Here is a 23,886-nt window from a genome sequence, read left to right on the forward strand (position 1 = left end):
TCACTGAATAACACATCTCTGCTCAGTGTGAGCTTGGGGAAATTCCTCATTTTCTTTGCTGTCACTGGCAGTTTTCTCTTCCTCCTTTGTGGCTGAAACAGGTGCCAAGTGATTGATCACTTCCTGCAGAATATCCTTGCTTTCACTTGGAGGAAGATTGCTGAAATAATACTGAGGTACCAGCTCTGCAAATCTGGGGAGGAAATCACACAAAAAATTATTCATTTTTAATTGATTTTTCAAATATTTGAACGGTTATTTCCAGGCATATCTAAAAGAACTACAGAGTTGATATTTAAGCCCAAAACTCTGCAAGAATCCAAGATTCTCTGCAAGATGTAGCAGGAGCTTGTGCTTTTGGTAGCACTGAAAATCCTCAGCCTGCACTTGAGCTGCAATGCAGTTCCCAGTGCTGCAGGCTGCATTAAATAGGACTTTCCCTGCTTTAGAGCAGAGTGGTTCAATAACATTATGAAAAAAGCTCTCCTATGAACATGGCAAATAGAAAAGATTGGAGAGTGAAATGTATATTCTTTGTGTAAAGAGAATTTTGCAGAAGGGAGGATTCTGGTCTCTCCCTGAATCCATAAACAGGCCATGATTTAGCTGGCTGGGTACAGAAAATATGTTAAGAAAAGGATTTACTGGAAAATAGGTTTTCAGGGAGCAAAGACCTTTCCAGCTGGATTCATGTGTGAGTACACTGCTCTGTTAACTCTGTTTGAATTTTTTTTCTGTATATTTTACCTTGTAAGAAACTTTTGCAGCTCGTAATGTGGGCTTTTTCAATTGATTACAGTTACAGTGACAATTATTGACAATAATGAGGGCCTGAGATCACACATCTTCCCTTTTTATTTTTATTATCCTCCCAAAGTGATGATTTTGTGGCTTAAGGAGTGAAGGAGGGTTGCATCACAGTTCACTTACAGATGAGGGGAGATCTCTGAGACAACTCTGATGGAATTGCCCTCTGAGATGCTGAACTCATGGAATAAAACCCACTCTGGAATCCTCCTGGTGTTGCAATAGGATGAGAAGGGGTGGAGCTGGGCCACTTGTTTGTGTGTTAACATTAAATAGTTCCCTGAGCCATCCACATCACGAGCAATCTAAAAAAAACCAATGGGGGGAGTTATCCATGACTGAATTGATCAGTGCCTTTTAGATTTAAAACACAAATTAAACTTCCCTTCAGATATTTTCAACTGGAGCCTCTTCCCAAGTTTGTGTGGGAAAGCTAGGGAGTGGATACCATGAAATGAGATTTAGAGAAAATGTTCATTTGTGTATTTCAAAGGAAGCTGCAACAAATAAGTACAAAACTATCTGAGTTTGGCTTTGCAGGTCTGTGTGAAAACATACAAACATGTATTCTTTAGCACATGCACTTTTCATAGACTTTTAAATACAGTGTGTCAGGCCATAAAATGTGCAGTTGGGAGAGGTAATTTTTGTGTGGAGACTGTGCACAGGGATGTGAAGGAAAGCCTGGGGATTCAAGTGGGAATAAATCAGTCTAGTTTACATTTACAATTACAGTTAGAGTGCCTTCCTGAGATGAGGCAAGCTGTCTGTTACGCACACCTAAATATATCCAAGTCATTTCTCTATTTCCAGGCAATTTTCACCTTCAAAAAGGAGACAATTCCTGAGAGAATATTGCAATTTCAAGAGGTTTTTTTGAGATGTAGGAGTTCTTTTGAGTGAAAGGCATATTGGCAGTTTTTTTCTTGCTATGGAGAGTGTGAACTCCATGCAGTGAGAGATGAACCCCAGAGAAAAGGCTGAAATGAGAAGAAGTGTTTGATACACTGGGAAAAAATGTCTTTTATGGTAATCAAGAGATTTCACTAATGAACTTAAGTTTTCTGAAAGCATTCTACATAATTTAACAGTGCAGGAAGATGAAACCACAGTGTTTTTCCTTACTTGCATGAAGTAACCAGATAAAAGAGCTTTCTTAATGCTTAGCAGATTTGCTTCTGATCCAAAGTCTGGTTCTGAGATGGGAAGTTCAATGTGCTTCATGATCTCCACCAGCTCGGCTCTGATCATCTCTGCCATGCTCAGAGCAGAGCAGCTCAGGAAATACTCACAGCACCATTGCTCCCTGCTGAGGTCTGTGGGGAAAAAACAACGTTTTGGCTCAAAGCAGAATCTCACTGATGCAGAGGTGCTGCTCTGTGCAATAAATGCTCTTGCACTGCTGCAGATGATGTCCAAAATTCTGGTAATGAGCCATACAAACAGCTTAGGCTCAGCCCACAAAGTAAGTGGGCAATACTTGATACCCTCAATTAATTTTATAGAATTGCAGCTATTTCTTCCTGAATCTAATCCCTTCTTTGCTCTGTTATGAGTAAAGCTTCCCAGAGAATGAGTAGCAATTCCATTTTTCAGGCCTTGTGGATTTAGGCGGGATATGGAGATGAATCCACTCTGGTAAAGGACTGGTTCTCCTGGAGCTCCCCTCAGCATTCCACATGACTGAACAGGAGACAATCCTGCTTCCCTGTCCCAAGTTTTTACTCTGTGAGTGCAAGTTTATCCCTCTGCTGTCTGAGCCCTGGACTCGGGCTAAATGAACTGGAGCAGGGGAAAATGCAGTGAAGAGTTTCTGCTGCTCTGCAGTCTCCTGGCTTTTATTTGTGTTCTGCAAATGTGGACTTTACTGCTTTCCATTTGTCCCTTAAATTTTCCTTTCAATTCACAGCTATCCTGTTCAGTTCACAACTTTTTTAGCTGTGTTTTGGGCTGTTGGGGGAATTGAGGCCCTCCTCAACAGCTTTTATTCATCCTAAACTTGGAATCTGTGCTTCTACAGGAGGAACCATCATTCTGGTTTTGAACAGTGCCACTTCAAAGGACAGTAGGAATACTGGTTATGGATCCTTGTTGGGTAAGAGATGCTGTCCTAGGACGTTTAAAATTAATTAGTAAATTAATATTCATCAGCAATAGCTACTCCCATAGGTTTCTCCCTGCATACCAGCAATTCTAGAAAGATTCACCAGATTTTTGGGTTTGTTTTTTTCCACACTGGTGCCAGTGTGCTTATTTTGGCTCGGGCACACTTGCCTGGCTGTGTGGGGCTGGCAGTGGCTGCCCTGAAGGCGTTGAAGACGTTGATGAGGGTGAAGTGATCTCCTGCAGGGTGGGAGAAGCGGCGCCAGCGGCTCCGAGCGATCTCCTCTGTGCCAGGAGGGGCATGCAGGAAGCAGCTGGGAGCTGAGGGAAAAAACAAGCCAGTGGTGAAAACACAGAGGTGCATGCACAAAACCCCACTGGTATTTTTGAGTTTTTCCTCCCTCAGTTGCATTTAAGCCCCAGTATTGGAACAGTGCTGAAGATCTGAACATGCTGCATTCACTAAGGTTTTATTTTGTGGGTGTCTTTCCAGTCTTGTTTTGTGGGAATCAGAAAAACAGAAACTCCCACAGACACTGAAGGGTTTGATCTGCAGCCTTGGAAGGAAGCTTGGATTGATGTAAAATACAATACACAGATATTAAGCAGAAAAATCATAAACTCATATTTCTGTAGTTGTAAGTAAGAATATGCCTGAAGTAAGTGAGGAACTGCACTGATAAGATGGTGAAGGGTTTCTAATGCAGGGGTGGGGTTGTATGGAATAAGCTGAGAGTTCAGAAGTGAGAACAGAAGCAGATGTGTGCCTGTGAGGCAGAAGCCCATTGGACAAAAGTATCCTCAGTGCAGCAGAAGTGAGTAAAGGTGATGGGTCAGAAAAGCAAAATAAACCCTGTGGCAACTGTCCATTGGGTTAGAAAGTTCTAGATTGCCTTGTAACAAAGAACTTGTGACTGCTTCTGAGCTATGGCAGAATGCTTGCTCCTCTGAAATCTCAGGGCCTCTGAGACTGATGTTTGTCTGAGCAATGAATCGTTCTTAGCCTGAAAATAGTCCCATCCCTTCATTTCTAGCTGTGACAATGATATTGTTTAGTTAATATGTACTGCAAACACAAAAGAGCAGCTTTCTCCCAGGCTGATGCCAAAAAAGCTTCCTAATGTCACAACCTAATTCAGCCAGAATCCAACAAATGGTTTCTTTATTATAAAAAGACATCTTTTGATTTAATGCCTTAATTTGCCCCTCTATGTTGAAATTTGTGCTTTCCAGTGCATTTTACTTTTGTGTCTTTTGAGCTTTTCTAAAACTGAATTGTGCCTCTGCTCAAACATTTACATTTGTTATATGTACTTTAGAAAAACATCACAAGTTAAAAATCAACCCAGTTTGGGCACAGAAAGTTGTCCTACAAGGAGAACAACTCATGCAGCCTGACAGCCTGTGTTTCAAGTGTTTGCTGCCCAAGACTCCAAGGTTATATCAGTTTTAGAAAATATCTGAAGTAGAGAGACAAGATCACAAAGTAATTTTTTGTGGGTAAACAGTTCAATTTTTTATAATTAGAACTTCCTTTATTTTGCTGCACTGATCAGTCACAAATGTAGATTAGAATAAGAAAGTTTGATTTTGAAGGGATGTTTCTGACAAAAGGGAGAAAGCCAATGGGCAGCTGAAGCCTGGAAATGGAATTCTCTGTGGGAATTCTTTACTTAGCTTTCATTGTATCCTTACAGTTAAAACTTGAACAGTCAAATATATTCATTTACTTGAAGTAAGCAGGATGAGAATAACAAAAGTTTGCTTTTGTGGTTAGACTTGGAAGGAGTCTGGATTGGGCAGGTGGCACAAGGTCTGCAGTGAGAGCTGAGCCAGGAGTACCTGTGACCATGGCTGCGATGGTGAGCATCTCATCCACACACTCAAATTCACAGGAAGCCAGCAGGGACTTGGACAGCTGAGGATCCAGGGGGAATTCTGACATTATAATCCCAAATTCAGAGAGGTTTCCATCATTGTCCAGTGCTGCCAGATAATCCAGATCTTCCAAAGCCTGCATCAGGCTTTCAGGAGCTAAGGAAAAGGGAAGAGAATTCCAGTTCTTGAGAGTGCTACACAGGAATGAATGTCTGAACTCTCATTGTAATATTTCAGCTGTGGGAAAATGAACCTTCTGCTTATTGACAGTGCTTAAGAACAAAAAGTAATGGATGAATGAAAGGCTGAGAAAATTCTGGAGGAAGAAGATAAGAGGTGGTAACAATCATAGAGCTGTAAACCACTTTGTTGATACTTTTAATGTCCGAACAATTTTTGTCAAAAGCCCAGACACAATCCTCAATACCCTTAGACTCTGTCAAAACTCCTTCCATTATTGGCAGATTTTAGGTGGGTTTTTTATGTTTATTCTTTTTTTAAGAGGGGTGGTTACATGTGAGGGGTGCTGAGATGCAGAACAGGTCCAGGAACGATCTTTTTTAACCAGAGGAGATGTTCTAATATTTGCAGATGTTATAACTGTTATTCTTGCAGGTATTTGGAGTTCTCTTGGCTGCTTTTTAAAATTTTTTACTTTTTTTGCATAGATTCTCATAACACCAGAAGAAAAATGGGAATGTAGTAAAAGAAAATGTCTCCCTAGCAATTGGCTGTACTTTCTCACTCCACAAAATTCAGTGTTCAGTTTTCCCTCAGTGTGGGTTATAACTCCCTTACAACCTCCATATGTAGAAGTGAGAACAGTGAGGCAGCAAAAATAATGAGGGAATATAGGAAAATGTCCTGAGAGGACAGGATTAAGCAAATCAACACTTAAAATTAGGAATTGAGCAGGTCTGTAGGAAACCTGATGGTGATAAAAGGAGGTCAAGCAAGCATAGAAGAGCTTTATGTGGTTGAGAGAGGGACCCTCAAGTTTAAGTTGCCAGGCCTACACTCCAAAAAATTATTTTCAGAGCACTAAAAACATGGTGGAAATTTGGGAACTCCTGAAGTGTGAAGGTTCTTTAAGGTTCTTTCCTCCCAGCTCTTTTGCAAGGTAGATTTCTATTCCAGGTTATATTGAATGGTCAATACCTTTCATGGGTAGCAGTTCATTTACATTCACAACTGCTCTCCAACCACTGCAGCAACTTTCTCCTTACTCCAGCCTGAGGATCTGGTTGATAATTTCTCAGTTTTATGGATAACAAGTTAAATTTGAAGCTGGTGGCAGAAATTCCACTGCAGCAGGACTTGGCCTCACCCCCAGCCCTGGGAAGCTGCACTGGCCATTTGTCAGCTGCTGTCAGTCTGCACATGAATGAGGAAAAAATCCCTAAATAAAATATCCAGGCCACAAGCACAGCTGCCCACACAGGCAGGGGGTGCATTTGCACTTGGAACTTCATTAGTAGGTAACTACAAATAATTTCTTGCATTCATTAAGAGTGGGAATGTGTATGGCACCACCAAGACTAAGAGGCTGTAAGTAGCTGCTAGGTCACATTTTGCCACACTTTCCCCACACATTTTGCAAGAAAATCTTGAGATCAGGTTTTGACTTCATTGGCAGTGAATTGTTTATTGCCATCTCTCTGGAATTAACCACTTAAGAGTCAAGGAAAAAGTAAAATGGGACGCAAACCTGTTGCTTCTACCCTCAAGGAAAAAGTAAAATGGGAAGCAAACAAGCACCTGTTGCTTTTACCCTCATTCTGTTATGTCTGAAGGGGAAAAATAGTTTATTAATTCCCCTTACATAAGCTTTTCCAGAACTTCTCCAGCATCTCAATCTGCTAATGTGACTTTGGTTAAGTTTAAAACACCCAGTTTTCAGACAAATTCTCTCAGGAACCTGCAAATTCCTTATGAAACTGCTTCATTTCAGTCTTAAGAGTTCTTCCCTCTGCCTGAAAAATTCTATCTAGAGAGCACATTTATTATAAAAAATATGGAGTTTAGTGGGATAAACAATGAGCCCTTGCAAAAATTGAAGCATCTGAGAAGAAAATACTTAGGAGTTTTAAAGAAATGAGAAGTAGCAGCTGCTGATGAATATGAGTCAGTGACAGGAAATAAAAATCAGTGATTGAAAATCAGAGATAGTAAAAGGGTCATTCAGATGTGTAGTAATTACTAGGAGATCATGGAAAGCTATTTTCCAGAACTCAACAAAGTAGTTTGTGCTAGAGCTCACAAAATACATGGTTATATGGCAGCCAATTTCAACCCCCTAATGGCATCAGTAATTTGCATTTTTATGCCCTAGAGTTAGTTGTCTTGAGATTTATAAGCACAAATTACTTCCCTGTCTTGCTATGAGTGTTCTGGAAAAAAAAAAAAAGAAAAAAAAAAGATTACTGGAGTTTTACTGCTCTAGAAAGGACAAGACAGTAAAGGTGGATTAGAGCAGGTGAAGGAACAGTAAAAAAGCAAAAATAAAAAACCAGAGTAGGGCTTTTTAGGGCTTCTTGCCAGCACCAGCCACTGCTGCCTTGAGGTGTGAACCACGAGGATTTGTGACTCCACTGCTGCTTTCACAGCAGCAAAGCTCAAAAAACCTCTCAAGATGTGTCCTGTGCTTTCAACAAGAAGCTGTCACATCCCTGGAATTTGAAAAGGTATTTACTAATCTGAGATTTTCTTTCCCTGCTCTGTGTTCTTTGGCTGCTCCAGACTGGGTTGCTCTGGACTCATTTCAGGAAATCTGACCAGTTTTATGTAAATACAGATCCTGCTTTTGATCCTTCTTAGGCTTAGGAAAGCAAATATATAACTTAATGCTATTGTTAGCACTGGAATCGTTTATCTGAGAGTTTCAAGCTACTTAAAATTATATTCTTGGTTTCAAATTTCTGTAACTTTGATGTGAGCAGAGTAAATTCTGTCTCTAAAGGCAGCTACACCTGTAGTCCTCAGCACCACATCCCAGATGGCTGAAATGCAAGTGCCCAAGGTGTGAGCAAATAAATTCCAAAGTATTATTCCTGTTGCATTGGGAAGCAGGTGATTTAGGGATTTGGTCTGTAAAAAATGGATATTAGAGATAGGAATGAAACTTAAAAGTTGTGATTTTTAACAGTCCATTTAACTGCTCTCTTGTGCTTCTCTGGAGATCCACAGCTCCTGTGTTCTGGTCTCCTACTCTGCAAATGCTGAGGATGTAAAATACCTTTTTTTGATAGATCTTTTCCTTCCAGAGGAACAACTTTAAAAAAAGAGCTGCCATGGATGTCAGGTGAAGGGATGTTGTATTTAAGGAGTTGATGCTCTGCCTGGCACACCCCAGGTTTTGCAGGTTCTCTTGGGCTGAACAGCAGAAAGAACTGCCAAAGTAATTACTGCAGGGAGAGCAGTGCTGGGGAAGGGTGTTTGCTGCTCCTGCCTTCTAACACTGCTCCTTGGACAGAAAACTGAAAACATCGAGGAGTCTATGCCAAGTTTTCCTCAAACTATGCAAAGATTTTTCTTCCGGAAGCACAAGTTTCTCTGTCCTGGTTCTCTTTTTTTCCCCTGTACCTTCTGAGTCAGGATTTTTATGTGTCTGTTTTGCTCTGAAGGCACCAGTTATAACTATTACTTTGAAGTGATAGTTGATCATTAAAAATTACCTTCCCAAACTCATCCTTTGCAGTATTTCCATTCCCCCTCATGCTGCTTCATCACTCCTCCAGTCTGGCTGGTGATGATCCCTGCTGTGCTTTTCTGCCAGCAGGGACAGCCTGGACAGGGCCTGTCCTGCCCTGTCCTGACAGAATTTACTGAATAATGTCTGCATACACCATTTAGTTGATGAAATCCAGAATTTAATACATCAAAGAATTAGCAAGTAAATTTAAGATAATAAATCTGCCCTGAAGTGATCTCCGTTGAGCAGAGCTTACGTGGTGCATTGAGTTTCTGTCTTTGACAGTCCCCAGTGAAAATATGTCAACAATTTATTTTTCTGAAACAATTTGAAATGATGTAAATCTATACAACTCTTGTTATTCTGGATTTTCTAGAAATATATTCTCCAGGGGGTTGTGAAAGCATAGCTGTCAAATGTCATGGTCATGACCATTGACATATCCTTTAATCTGAAAATTGTTTAGGGAAATTCTGACTGAATGAAGAATCTGCAAATGCTTTCCCCTTGATCCCACAGAGAAATTTTACATGGCTTCATCTTTCTAATGATTCACTTAGTTTAAATAAGGATTTTCCAGTGATTTACAAAAGTACTCAACGTTGCTGCAATCTACGGGACTGGAATTCTTTTGTCCCCTTATAAACCCCAGCAAAGATCTACCTGATTTACTGATCAGAATGTAAACACATGCCTGTTCTAGGGCATAGGAATCCTGATTTACTGATCAGAATGTAAACACATCCCTGTTCTAGGGCATAGGAACCTGATTTACTGATCAGAATGTAAACACATGCCTGTTCTAGGGGCATAGGAATCCTGATTTACTGATCAGAATGTAAACACATCCCTGTTCTAGGGGCACAGGAATCCTGATTTACTGATCAGAATGTAAACACATGCCTGTTCTAGGGGCACAGGAATCCTGATTTACTGATCAGAATGTAAACACATCCCTGTTCTAGGGGCACAGGAATCCTGATTTACTGATCAGAATGTAATCACATCCCTGTTCTAGGGGCACAGGAATCCCTCTGATGCACTTTGGAGCTGCAGTGCCAGGTTCATTTTCCTCTGGCTCATGAATTCCAGAAAGGGGAACGAGCTCTGCTGCATTTGCTGCTCTCGATTATGGCATGAATTAAATGCAGCAGCTCTAAGCCTGACATGTTTGTTGCTTTCATAACGCAGTAATGAGTCAGACCTAATCCAGGCTTTTATTTCTCCTCAAAGAGCAGTGGGAAAAAAAAATCCCTTGTGCACATTGTTGCTGAGCAGAAATAAAATGTTTTACTGATGTATTTTTTGTCTCTTATCTGCTGCACGTTCTCCATGTGCAGGAGACAGATTGAGAAGTACTTCTTGCTATGAATTCCAGTGTCCTTCTGATTTGTTTGTTCACCAGCTCATGCCTGTGTCTTACTCTGTCATCTCAGTGAAAACTTGATATTTTTTTAGGATAAATTCACCTAGAATTTACAGAATCACCAGGTTGGAAGAGACCTTCAAGATCATCAAGTCCAAGCCAGCCCCAACACCTCAACTAAACCCTGGTACCCAGTGCCACATCCAGGCTTTGTTAAACACACCACCTCTCAGAACCCCTAAAGCCTCCCTGTGTTTCAGCTGCAAAGACAAAGTGAGAATGTTTGTTGGACAGAAACAGAGCAGAGGAAGCCTGTGGCACACAGGGGATGCTGCAATGATTTTCCTCCTTTTACTCCAAGGGAACTCAGCTCCAAGGAGGTGGAGAGGAATGGAACAGCCAAACCCATGGCAGGGATGGAACTGGGTGATCTTTAAGGTCCCTTCCAGCCCAAACCATCCTTGGGTTTGTGTGCTTGAACGCCTGATGTGTTTTGAGTTCTGTGAGTTGGTCTAACACGAGAACTGACTCCCCTGACAAATTTATCCCTTGGGTGCTCCAGTTTCTTTCAGAGAATTTCACAGCAGGCACTCCAAACTCTGTGTTCTGACTCGGGGAGTTTTGCACTCATCTCTGGAGGGTTCTGTAGGGATCAGTCCAAGTGCTGGTAGGAAAAAAGTTCACTGCCTGCTCCAAAGTGGAAAGAAAATCAATGTGTGATGTGTCCTGGTTAAAGGAAAAGCTGTGCTGGATCATCAAAGTTGTGTCTCAAATGTTTAATTGTGTAATGCAGGAAGCAGCCAAGGAAATTGTGCAGAATTTCTCTTCTCCTTTCAGAGCACCCCTGCAGTGTTTGTGGGATTTTTCCTTTGTTCAGCCAGTTTGTTCACTGTACTTAGTGGACAATAATTTAGTAATTCCTAAAACTGTTCAGTACTTGCACCTGGCACTCTTGATTTAGTCAGCAAAAGCTTTATCATATGTGATGTCCATCCAAGTAAAGCCAATTCTTTCACTCATCAAATACCTTCACAAGTTTTTACACATCAGGACAATGTTTTCTTCAGCTGCATTATCCAAAAATACAGCCAAAACTTAGAATTCCTGTATCTGTGAAACTAGCATTTCATTCTCTCTGAATGCTGTCCCCTTTAAATCCAAAAATGCCAAATGCTTTCCCTCATATAATTCTACTAATTCCTTCTACAGTTCAAGACCAACTTTCTTCATACCCAGGAAAAGCATTCATATGTTTTAGTATATTTTTTTAATAGTAAAATATATTTTAAATTTGAGTGGGAGCAAACTACTCCATAGGCATTTTCCATGCAGATTTTGTGGGTTCAGCACAGGAGATGACACAAGGCCAAAATGCTCCAATTCTCATTGGTTTTGAATTAATTACCATCAGACTGGTCAAGGTTTTTCCTATTTCTTTTAGGCATGTTTCTGCTAAACATACACACAAAGGAAAATTAGATTAATTTTTCCTAAAAATTCCACTTAACCATCTATTGCAACATCTAACAGTGAGAATTAACACTTTATTACTGATTAATCATAGTGAACAACATAAAAGAGATCATTCCAATTTTGTGTAAGTGCACAAGGAAAGGCAGAATAATATAAAAAAATTTCCTGTTTGCACTGGAAAATTTTCAAGAATGAAGGCAGCAATCCTCAAACCAATGAAATCAGGGCTATTTCTCCCACTTTAATAGGTTTCAAAGCAACAGCAGAATCTGCAGTGGCACTTGGGGTTTGTGATAAGCCAGAACAGAGGAAAACATCCTTTCATAGAAAAAAACCTAAATTATGAAGTCAAGGGAAAAAAAAAAGGCAACTTCCTTCATTCTTTTCCCTCAAAATGCAGTGTTTTCCCTGGCTAGTATTGAAAGTGTATTTGGGTTTATTTTATAAGGAATATTGTCCTTAAGGAACAGCCCATTGTAAATTTGAGGTGGGAGATGCTGCAGGATAAGGAGGAAGCTCATTTCCTCCACACACATCCCCCAGGTAACAACAGTGCTTTATCTGGCTTGTAAACTTTTGATTAAAGGAATATATTTCATTGGATATCTGTACAATACCTTGTACAACAGGGCACAAATTTTCTTTGTGGGTTATAGGAAAATAATATGTAACCTAGATGAGAAGATACTTGGAATATTGATTTTTTTTAGCATTCCAATTCCATTCAGATACTTTATGGTCTTTTTTTCTAAGTGCTACTGAGCTGAGAACTGCTGTAGCAGGTAAGTGGGAAAAGCAGGGTGATATTATTACAAGTATTTAAATAAAAAACAATCCTGTGAGTGACAGGGTAAAATTAACCTGGAAAGAACTTCTAAAATAATGATAAAAAAATGATAAATTGGTGAATCCTCTTACCTGGGCTGCTAATGAAGTCACAGTGTGCAAAGCCTGCTATGTCCATCCTCTTCAGGAACAGGACCAAGCTGGTGAGGTTGGATTCCTGAACTTTAGCTGGAATTTCTGCCTTCATTTCCTTGTGTGTAAATTCTTCAGGGTACAAGCAGAAGATTTTCCCTGGAAGAAAATTCAAGAAAATTACCTTTTTAAAAATGCTTCCTCCTCACATTGCCACATTGATTGCATTAATTAATTTGAGCTAATGGATTGAAATTTTGAGCTAATATTTCTACCTGATGGAGACATGCCCAGAATTTGTTTATGCACCTCTGCTTGACTTTGGCTGATAGGCTGGGTTAGAACAGAGTCTGCTCTGATTCTAGGATTGTACACCTTCAAATGAAAGAGATACCAAGCATCAGACAAGTACACAAGGGCTGCAAAAATATGAATGGTCTGTACTGAATTTCTCTCTAGGTCATTTTACAGAAAGGGTAGTAACAGTTTTCATTTCTTTTTGTTTCAGCAGCTTGGGAAGGAGAGCACTCAGCACCCTGACAAACTGACAGATGTTTTGCAGTCACTCTAAGTGTGCTCTGAGATAAATGTCTTTTTTTACCCCTGAAGAAATGTACCTTACTGAAGCAGAAAATGCTATCATCAAGAAAAGCATCAGAAAATATTATTTATTTCTTGCAGTGACAGAATCCCAACATTTTCTGACAGCATTTTGCTCCCTAACTCCAGATTTTTGTCTTAATACTGAAATTACAGGAGATGAGGGCTGTATTAGAGATATATGATGCCACGTTTTATAGTTATTTTAATTATGCTTTATTTGGATTAAGCTGAGGAGCTGATTCACTCCCTGCTCTGGCCACACGCCTGTGGTGTCCAGCAAGACAAAACTGCCAGGATAAGGCAGCTCTCTACTCCTGCCTTATGAGTCAACTCCATCTGCTTTAAGCAGATTAAAAAAAGATTAAAATAATTAAAAAAATATCCTTCAGTGCAGGGCACAAATTTCTTTTCCTGCAGGTGAATTGCTGATTTATCCCAGCTGCAAGGATCAGGAGGGATTTTCCTCTGCACTGAAATTTTCCTGTTCCCCCCATGCTCAGCTGACTTTGGCTGAGTGGGAATTTGAACTGGTGAGGGAGGAATATCACAGGACTGAACAAAAGAATTGAATTAAAGGTAAAAATTGCATCACTGACAGAGGTGATTTGGTAGACATCAGGACTGTTGGATCTGGTTTGTTCCCATTGATTTGTATTTTAAATTCACAAAATTTGTTGCATTGTACTTTGGGCTTCAGGTCACCATGACAGTGAAATTCATTTCTGCCATTCAAAAAAATTTCAGTTGCAGGAATAAGTTTAAGAAATAAGCATGGTCTAATTGAAAACTGCTTTTGGGCTCTTCTTCCTGGCACAAAAAACTGTAACTTCTTTAAACTTGCCTTGAGACTGAGTTAGTTCATAATTCCCAGTTAAAAACCTTTTAAATGACAGATTTTTGCAATGCAAATGAAAGGTACTGGTAGTTCCCAAGCTTTTCCCTGAACTACTTGCAAGGCCAATCAGGATTAATGATCCCTGCTCCAGAATGTTAGGAACACTTAACTCCAATTTTGGTTATTCCACCTTGTACTACAGAAAGGAAATATATTACATTGTTTCTTTTGCCTGTTACAGGAATTTTTATTTTAATCAGGACAGTCACAAAACCTGTAGTAGTGCAGCTCTCCAGTTCATGTTCCTCCTACACAGTTACTCATCCCTTAGGACATCAGTTTTGTAGAAATAAAACAAATGAGATTTTTTTTTTTGCAGCTGCACTAATCCTTCCCAGGGTGGAAAACAAAAAAAAAAAGAGCCCAAACTTAGAATGAACTGGAAAATCAATTTATTTCGTTAATTTATCTAATTATTTCTAATGCAATTAGATAAATTGCAGCATTTGGATGGGAGCACATGTCCAGGAGGAGCACAAGCAGCTTGAAAAAATAGAGATTCCCTGCGTGGGCAATTACTAGGTCATTAAATAAGGGATGAGAATAATCTCCTAAACCAGGAGATCTGCCAACAGGTGCCTAAGAAGTGATTGTATTTTGCTTTATGTATAAAATACTGAAGAGAGATTCATGACTGATAGGCCAGAACTCAGGTGAGATTTATTTTGCAAACAACCTGTCATGGTTTGGTGCCCAAATGAGTGGAAGTTTCAACAGGAAGTGTTCATCTGGCTTTAGAAACATCAAAAATCCAAATTCTGATTGAATTTGGGAAATAACTGTGATTTCTTGCTTGGTTTTCACATGAGATGTCCATGAAAATTATTTAAATTCTATTAAATTGCATGTTAAAAATATCATAGAAGCTGTGCTGTGAAAGAAGAGAAAACCACATGATCCTCTAGAGACTATCTGCATTCATCTGAGCTGCACAATTCCCTCTCCCCTGCCCTGAAAAGCCCTTTTGCAGAGTTTATTTTGGACAAAGTGCTTCTGGTTCCCTTCACTGACCTTTCTTGTCTCCACACCAACATCGATGACAAAAGTCACGTTTTTAGTCCAGATCAGAGGTTCTCCAGAGCTGGTGGTGAGTAGCACTTTCCTCCTGTATTTTTTGCAGCATTTCTGTTTGTTTTGAATTAGTTTGGGAGTCAGGTCTTGTTTTGTGGGGTACAAAGGGATGGGGATGAGTTCTCCAAGATCTGGGTTTAAATTGGGTTGTTCCTGTCTGATCATCTGAAAAGCTTTTTCAATTTCCTGGAATCAAGAGAAATATATTTTTTTCCTTATAAAACTGTCATATTCTTAGTCCAATTGCAACACACAACATGATCAAAATATGTAGAAACTTCCCTACTTTCCCTTAATTATTATATTTGAGAAGATGTAATTATTGTAAGGGTTTGAATTTTTTCCCCCCAATGATTAATAAACCCTATAAAGATTTAATAAAGTCAATAAAATGTCCCTAACTTGTGTTGATGGAACATCACCTTTAAAAGAGTTCACAGATCCAGAGGTTGGATATGAATCTTTTTGTTGTTGTTCTAGTGTTTTGTTGCTGGAGGGGGTTAATAAGAAACCATTTATGTTCTGCATGATTTTTTGAAAGGCATACAAAAATAATTCATGGCCTTCCTCAGTCTGAAAGGGAATTTTTTTAAAAGCATTTTTATTAGCAAAGGTTTTGCAAAATTGAAAAGCCAGACTGAGTTTCTCTTTGAGAGTGACAGCACATTTCCAGCAGTTATAGGTTGAAAGTGCTCCATAAAAATTGTTATAAAGATACAAGAGTGACATCTAAGAGCAAGGCTGGCAGCAGGGCAGCTCATAAATCTTGATGTTCTTGGTTAATTCATATTTTTGTTTAGTTTAAAAGACAGTTGAGTGCTTGGGAACAGTGAACCATTACCACTATGAAACTTTAAATCACAGTTAAACAAAAATTCATGGGATGTTCTGGTTCGTAATGAGTGTTCTGTTCATTGTGAGAGAGAAAAATGAGTGATCTCTTCTTGGCAAGAAAGAAATTCTTATTCTAGTTTTGTGGGGAATTTACCTGTCAAAAAACCCCTTTAAGCAGAAATGAAACTTTTGAAATGGAAACAGAGTGTGTTTTTTTCTCTAACATTATCTACTGTAAATATGGGGACTAACACAGAGAATTCATCACTTTATCATTTGTAAAATTGGTGTCTATAACGTTTAAAAGTGATTATTGACATTATTAAAAGTGTTTCATATCCATCCCCCTTTCAACAGCGAAAAGCAACAAACACTACCTGGGTAGTTTGTGGTAAATTATCTTTGCTGTGAAAAGTCATTATTTCCTGGGGAGTTTGTTGTTCTAAAGCAGATTTAATGACACACACTGGAAGATTGGGGATCATTATCAGGAAAATAATAATAATAATAATAATCACAAATACTGAAGTATTGATTTGGTTGTCAGGTTACTTTGACAGCTATAAAGGACCTGCTGGTGCAGTGAATTTAGGGAACCACTGCTGTCTACAGAGATTCAAGGTGTCACTATTTAGAATGGCCAAGCCTCTGCAGATTCATGGATTTTCTGTCACACCTCTGGAGTGACATTTTCCTCCTGCTGCTGTGCACATAAATGGTTGGGAAGAAGAATCCAGATGGAAAAATCTCCTTTGGGAGGTTGCAGGTAAAAACCACCCCTGTGCTGTAGGGCATTGTTGGAGGCTGGACCTGTGTCCGTGTGTCCATTCCCACCCAACAGGGATAGCACAAACTGTGGGATGCCCGATGCCAGGACAGGTTATTAAATCCCTGCCCCTGTGGCCTGTGTCCCTGTGTGCTGCTTCTACAGCTTTTTGTATCACACAAAAGGATGGTGACCTTTCTTTAAACCTACAGAAAAAAATATATACTTTCTACACAGTATTTATATGTTATATAGATATTTTATGTGTATAAAACACAGTGTTATGTATGCCATGACTTCTTTCAAGGGAAACCCTGAAATTACAAAACCTGGTGGCACATCTGCTGTCTTAGCTACTAAGACAGCAGTTTTTTTATTTGACTTATAAATACCTTAGCAAGGCATTTATAGGTCAGATTAAAAAAACACATTTCCTGATTAAATTCAGAAAGAGAACAGGTTTGATTCCTAGAGAGGCTACCTAGGACAGAGGCTAGACAGAGTTAAAGGAATAAAGCAGCTATTTATTAAAGGCCTTCACTGGATACACCCTGGGCAGTACAAGAGCCTGGCCAAGGCTCCACCCAAGATGGACAATGAGTCACGAGTTTTCACACTTTTATAAGTTTTGGTCCATTTCCATAGTGGGGTTAATGTTGAAATGTTGTTGCTTTCAGAATATCTGACTGGAATGGACAGCCAGGAGTTTAATCTAAGATTCTTTGTGCAGTATTTCTGCATAAATATAGGAGACTATATTGATTCTATTTCTGATGTAGACAGACCCAAGATGGATGGCATGTCACGATTTTTCACACTTTTATAAGTTCTGTTCCATTTCCATACTGGGGTTAATTGTCCAATTACAGCTCCAGGTTATGAAGTCTCATCCTCCCAAATTGCTCTCCCCAGTTTGCTGTTTGCACTTTTTGGGCCTGGAAAAGGATTGTTCTGTGTGACTGAGCTGTAAGGAGAACTGCTAACACCTTATATGACGTTCAGAGTTATTTCCTAATGCAGTCCGATTGTGGAAAATACGAAAGCTAAAACTTAAGGCATCAGTTGAACAACTCACTTGCTCAGATGCCAGGAAGATGACGATGTCCCCCTTCTCCCTGGCGTGGTGGATCTCCCGGAGCAGCCTGAGGGCAGGCAGGAAGGGGTCCCCGTGGGGGCTGCAGGAGAACACGGCCTGGGCGCGGTGCCTGCCCCGCACGCGCAGCACGGGGACGCTGCCGCAGAAGCCTGCAAGGTGCTGCACATGTGGGGGGCAGTCAGCAGCACCAGCCTCAGCTCTGCTCTGGCTGCCAACACCCCCTTCAGGAGGCCAAGCAGGGCATCTGTGGCCACAGTCCTTTGGTGCACATCGTCCAAGACGATGACGCTGTAGCAGCTCAAGAGGGGCGTGGACATAATTTCCCTCTGCAGCATCTCATCTGTGCAGTACCTGCAACACACACACACACAACACTCTACCAATAGAGTACCAAAAAAGTACCAAAAGTCTTGGATTATTATTGTAAGAAATTCATTCAGTGTCTTGGAGGCAGCTTGGTTCTTTCTGTTCCAACAGGAAAGGTTTGATAAGAACAGGGAGTATTTTTAGTCTCAGTTACATGTTCAAATCGTTCCTTTAGCAGCTACAAACCTGATGTGATTCAATGACACTCAGAGACACAGTGGTGGAAAGGATGCTCCAGGAAAAGCAGAAATCCTCCTGCCCTGAAATCATCTGTTCATCTTCCATCACATGCCATAAACAATTCCTGAGCTAGGAACAAATCCCTTTGGATGAGGAAAAGAAGGTGCACTTGAGGCAGAGTCAGAACCAAGATGAGCAATTAATTTATACCATAAGGCCCTTCTCACTTCTACCCCTGCTGCTGACAGGTTTTTGGAGGATATTATTTTTGTTGTGTTGCTCAGCAGGACTTGGAATTCTTGAAGCAGATTTTGATGTGTGAGAGGAAGGGATTCATCTCCCTCTCAACAGGAGCAGCTGCAGGAAGTTCTCCACAGACAAAGGAAGGACAGGCACAAGGAAGAGTGGTGGAAATTGATTTTCAGAAGTGGTGAGTATCCTCTTCTTCACTGGAACCCAGGAGCTGAGAAAAAAGCTTGTGGTCTAGATATGATACCTTGTGCCTCCCATATTAAGGAACCAGAGAAAATAACTCATAACTTTCTGAGAGGCTCAAAAGCTGAATCCCTGTGTTCCTGCTGTCTCCTTCCTGTACTTGCTACATTAAGTGCATTTCTTATCTCCCAAAAATCCTCCTGAATGCTATTTTCCTCTTCTTGATGGATATACCCTCTTCTAGCCATGTTTTTTGATTGCTTTTGAATTTTTAACTTTACTTCGGGAAAAATTATCCCCTGTTCTCTTCTGGTAATGAACACTCCTGAACTGGAAAATAGAAAATTAAAAAAGCAGAGGAAAAGAAAAAGAGATTACTGAGGTGCTTCATGACGTTTTGCATGGACAATAACATTGCCCACTTAAATCTCTGCTATGATTTACCCCAAAATGCCTCCTTAAAACCTTTTAGTGCTTATTGATTAATCACAAAATCTCTGCAGAAGAGAGGAGAGAGCTCATTCATTGCAGTCAAAAACTCCCATGTGAGGGGAGGAGCGGGGCAGGCTCTGATCTGTGCTCAGGGGTGGCCAGGACTGAGGGAATGAATGGCTGGAGGGGTTCAGGTTGGATTTAGGGAAAGTTTCTTCCTCAGAGTGTGCTGAGAATGGGCACGGCCCCAAGGCTGCCAGAGCTCCAGGAGTTTGGACAACACTTCCAGGGATGCCCAGAGTGGGATTGCTGGGGTGTCTGTCCTGCACTGGATGATTCCTGTGGGGTCCCTTCTACCTCAGTGCACCATTTAAAAATATTCTACAACTTTCCAAAGCAGCTTTGATGTTTATTTACAAGATCTGCAGCGTTGCCAGCTGCCAGCTTCCCCAGCCACACCTTGTCCCGAAGGCCTCCAAAGGCACTGTGAAAAATGCCTATTTTATGATTGGCTTTTTGCAAATATTCAAATGAATATTATATGTGTTGTGTTAGAAAGTGATGCTGTATTAATTCTCTTATGTAGTGTGTTAAATATAGTTTTAGGTTATAACAAAATGTTAAAGCAGAAACTATGCTATGTAGGATACTTTATTTTCTAAAGAAAGGACTCTGAGATAGCAGCCACAGGACACCTGAATTTTTCAGAGAAAGGGAATTTATTGCCCCATTATCTGGAGAAACAGAATTCTTCCTGTCTTGCTCAGGCAGGTGACGCTGTCAGGATTCAGAGGAAGAAGTTGACACTGCCCAGACAAAATCCTGTGTTTGAATGGAATTTATGCATCATGGATGAGGTGTATGAATATGCAACAGGCTATTGCTTTTATGGGTTAATCCTCTGTTAACGTGGGTCCTTTTTGGGGTTTATGCTGCCCAGAAAAAGGTACCTGGACATCCATAACTCTTTGTTTTTATTGTCTCATATTGTCCTAATTCACATAGTCCAAATTATCATTACTCTAATTATATTACTATTTTTATAACCATTTGATTACTATTAAACTTTTAAAATTTTAAAAACGCGGGATTGGCACCAACCTGAGGATGGTCTCGGGGCCACAGCAGCTCTCGAAGGGCACGCAGTATCCCACCTCATGGCCCACGCCGAGCTCCATCTGATCGGCCACACGCAGGGCCAGCGCCACGGCGGCCCGGGGCAGCACCTGCGTGCACACCACGGCCCCGCGGGGCTGCAGGGCCAGGCAGTGCTCGGCACACCACTGAGGGACCTGCGGGGACAGCAGGACACCAGGGTGAGAGCTGGGTGGGCTCTTGGAAACCCCCGCGGGGCCCGGCAGTGCTCGGCACGCCGCTGAGGGACCTGAAGGGACAGCACAGCACTGAGGGACCTGCGGGGACAGCACAGCACCAGGGCAAGGGCTGGGCGGCATCAGCACGCTCAGCTCCTTTGGAAACCAAAGCTGTGAGCTGAGCGAATCAACGTTATCAAAAGTGCTTCCTGGATTTAATTTTTTTTTCCCCTGTCATTTTTTTTTTTTTGTAAAGACGAACGGCTGAGGGAGCTGGGGGTGTTCAGCCTGGAGAAAAGGAGACTCAGGAGTGCCCTCATCACTCTCTGCAACTCCTGAAAGGTGCCTGTGCTCAGCTGGGGCTGGGCTCTTTCTCCAGCAGCACTGACACAACCAGAGCACACAGCCTCAAGGGAAATACAGGTTGGATATTAGGAAAAATAGAGTGATAAAGTTCTGGAATGGCTGCCCGGGGAGGTGGTGCAGTCCCCATCCCTGGGTGTGTTTAACAAAGCCTGGATGTGGCACTGGGTGCCAGGGTTGAGTTGAGCTGTTGGGACTGGGCTGGACTCGATTCTGAAGGTCTCTTCCAACCTGGTCATTCTCTGATTCTGTGAATTCTGTGAAAGAGCCTAATAAAGGAAATTAAAATTAATATACTGCAAACCCAATGATAACATTTTCCGATCCTTTATATTGGGATAACCCAATGGATTTATCCCATTATCCCAAGACTGATAAGTATTTTCTGGACTAAACACATGTTTATTTTAAAGAGGGTGAGGTGTACAAACTGTGGGGTTTGTATTTGATTAGATTATAATGGAAATCACTGTAATTTATTATTAGTCTAATTTTCCATATGGTAATTCCTGTTAGGAGCTCATCCCAGCTGGACTCAGGTTGGTTGGAATTTGCTGCAGACGGGGCCTCTGGGGAGGAGGTGACAGCAGGGTCACTGCAAGCACATGCTGATGGATCCAGCTGATGCCTTGTGAGGGCTGACCAAGAACACAGGCTGGACAGAGCTAAAGAATAAAGCAGGGATTTATTAAGAGACCTCAAATAGATCCACCTTGGGCAGCACAACCCAAAATAGCCACAAAATGGACAACTGGTCACGGGGTCTCTCACTTTTATAACTTCTGCTCCATTTGCATCTTGCAGTTCATTGTCCCATTCCAGCTTTAGCCCATGCAGTCCCACCCTGCTTGTTTTTCTCTCTCCAGCTCACGGTGTTTGTGCTCTTGGGCCTGAGATTTGGGTCATTTGTCCTTGATCCCCAGCTAGAGAAGGAATTGTTTTGTCTCCCTGCTCTGTTCAGAGAACTCACCATCCCCTCATATGAAGCCCAGACAGATAGAATCTGAAAAATGTGAAAGCTAAACCTGAGGCATCACAGCGAGGTCAGTGCAGTTCTGTTCAGGGCTGGCTCAGCAGCAAACCTGCCCCTGCTGGATCATATCCATGGAAAACATATCCCAGGATTTCAAACTGACAAATGCTGCAGCCAATACCTGAAACTTCAGATGAATTACTCTGCAAACACATAACTGAAACTGAACTGCTCCAGGAACTTACACAGCAGCTCCTTAATTTATATATTTACTAGCAGCAACACTGGAGAATATCCATGTGCTGTTGTTATGAGAAATTAAAATTGCATTAAAAATATTATTTTGATGGATGTATTAGGTTTCAAATCCTTAATTGAATCAACATCTAAACCTAGGTTCATCAGTCACATATAATTTATTTCTGTATAGTTACATGCATTTCTAGAAATCTTTAAAAACCAACCCGCAATGTGCTACATCTTATTGAAGGTTCCATAAAATTTGCCTTGTTAAAGGACATTTTAAAAGCTAACATTTCTTAGCAAGTTGTTTACTATTACACAAGTTTTTTTGTGTGTAAATTACAGGCAATAACAAGGGGTAAAAACTTGGCACTCCAAAAATTATTTGTGTGTGAATCATTTTTATGGGAACATAGGAATTTTCAGGGAGAGGTGTGATGTGTCTAGTTTAAAATGTGATTTCTAGAAGTGTCCAGCATTGAAGTCTGTAGCATATATGAGATGCCCTGGAACAGCAATTATCCTGCAGCTCTACCTGCAAGAAATTTTTCTCCTGATTCCAGTCATAAACAACAGTATTTTGGCTGATAGCACTTACTTGAAAATTCTTTTCTACTTGCTGTGAAAACAGACCTGGGTTGTTATATATTGTTAAAGCAGAATTTCATAGTCCTGACTGATACTTGTGTGCTTAGTCTCAGCTGAGATTGTGGCTTCAGTGGTTTCTTTTAACAGGAGCTTTGTAAAGTAATTTTGTGCTGTTGGAGAGAACATTTGCTCCTGGCTGAAGTGGGGGAAAGACCATTAATTCTCCCTGAGAATCAGCCCTGCTGATTCCAATCCTTCATTCCCTGGGAATGTTTTGTCATTTTATCTTATGACAAATCCCCTGTATTTCTTTCCTGATACAGCATTAACCAGAACAAAAACACAGAGTAACTTCAAATTTTTTTGAGTGCTTGAAGAAAGTTATTAAAATGTTTAATATATTTTAAATCTGTACTTGACTCCATTAATCTTTATTCACCTTCTGCATTTCACTTTCCCTTTCTGGCCTTAATGCTTGGATTACAATAGTTACAGTGACTCTGAAATTCATACCTCATTAAATGTTCCAAAAATACATTAAAAAACCCCAACCAAGTCTGTTGTACTGACCTGGGAGCTCTTGCCAGTCTTAGCATCTCCTGACACAATCACAATTTGATTATGAAGCAAAGTTTCCATGAAAGTACTTTTTTCTTGCCATATTGGAAGCTCTTCTCTCTCTTTCATCAGTCTGTAATAACGGGAGGAGTAAGGCAAGCCATCAAAAGGATTAAGCTCTAAATCTTCTCCACAGACAAGAATTTCCTCTTCATCCCCGTTGCTGCCGTCGAGTAATTCTGAAAAGCAGTGGTTCTCTAGAGAAGAGGTTAAAAACTCCATTTTTCTTACATATATTATTTCCAGCAGAAGCACATTAGTGATGGAAAGAGTCCTTTGTGTGCTGATTGATCATTTTGGCCCCCTAAACCTGAGCAAATCCATTTTTCCTCGCTCCAGGATTAGTATTTCACAGCTCTTGGGTTTAAAAGTCCAGGCTCAGTGTCCAGCTGCCTTTGTGATCTGCTTGTCTCACTCTGGGTGGTTTAACAACCCCAGTGAGCCTGGAGAAAATATATTAAAAAAAAAAAAATCACCCAAAAAAATCTTCCAAATGGCAGCAATGGAACCAGAAAGAGAAGCTGAGCAGATTTTGCAGTTCAGCATTGAGTCCAGCCTGTGAGTCCCAGTGTTTGCTCTTGTCCAGGCTGGGGAATAATAGGGCAGAGCAGCTGAGCCTGACCTTTGTGGCTGCTGGGGGAGGCTCTGGAGCTCTGGCTGGGATTTCAGGGCTGGCATGTGGGAGATAATCCCAGCACAAAGGCTGCACCCCTGGGTGCTGCAGCAACAGGCAGGGCTCTGCCTTTGTGCTCTCTGCAGGGCTCCAGTGAGTCACAGTGGCAAAAACTCTTTTTATTGCACTCCGTGGATGAGCCTGGAGGGCTTGGGAGACTTTAACAGCTTTTGCTGCAGTTAAAATACAATTAATACATGA

General features: G+C 40.9%; 1 protein-coding gene across 1 annotated transcript; it reads right to left on the reverse strand.

Annotated features, from left to right (window-relative positions):
• On the reverse strand, positions 1-23,234 carry DHX32 (DEAH-box helicase 32 (putative)). The gene is given in 12 exon segments (XM_030951423.1): positions 1-193; positions 931-1,112; positions 1,933-2,123; positions 3,082-3,231; positions 4,753-4,944; positions 12,237-12,395; positions 12,512-12,611; positions 14,746-14,991; positions 17,481-17,653; positions 17,656-17,852; positions 20,016-20,206; positions 22,965-23,234. Coding segments are annotated over 12 exon segments (2,244 nt in total).
• Between the last annotated feature and the right edge of the window lie 652 nt (positions 23,235-23,886).

This window comes from Camarhynchus parvulus, chromosome 6 (genome assembly GCF_901933205.1).
Source record: "Camarhynchus parvulus chromosome 6, STF_HiC, whole genome shotgun sequence".
NCBI lineage: Eukaryota > Metazoa > Chordata > Aves > Passeriformes > Thraupidae > Camarhynchus > Camarhynchus parvulus.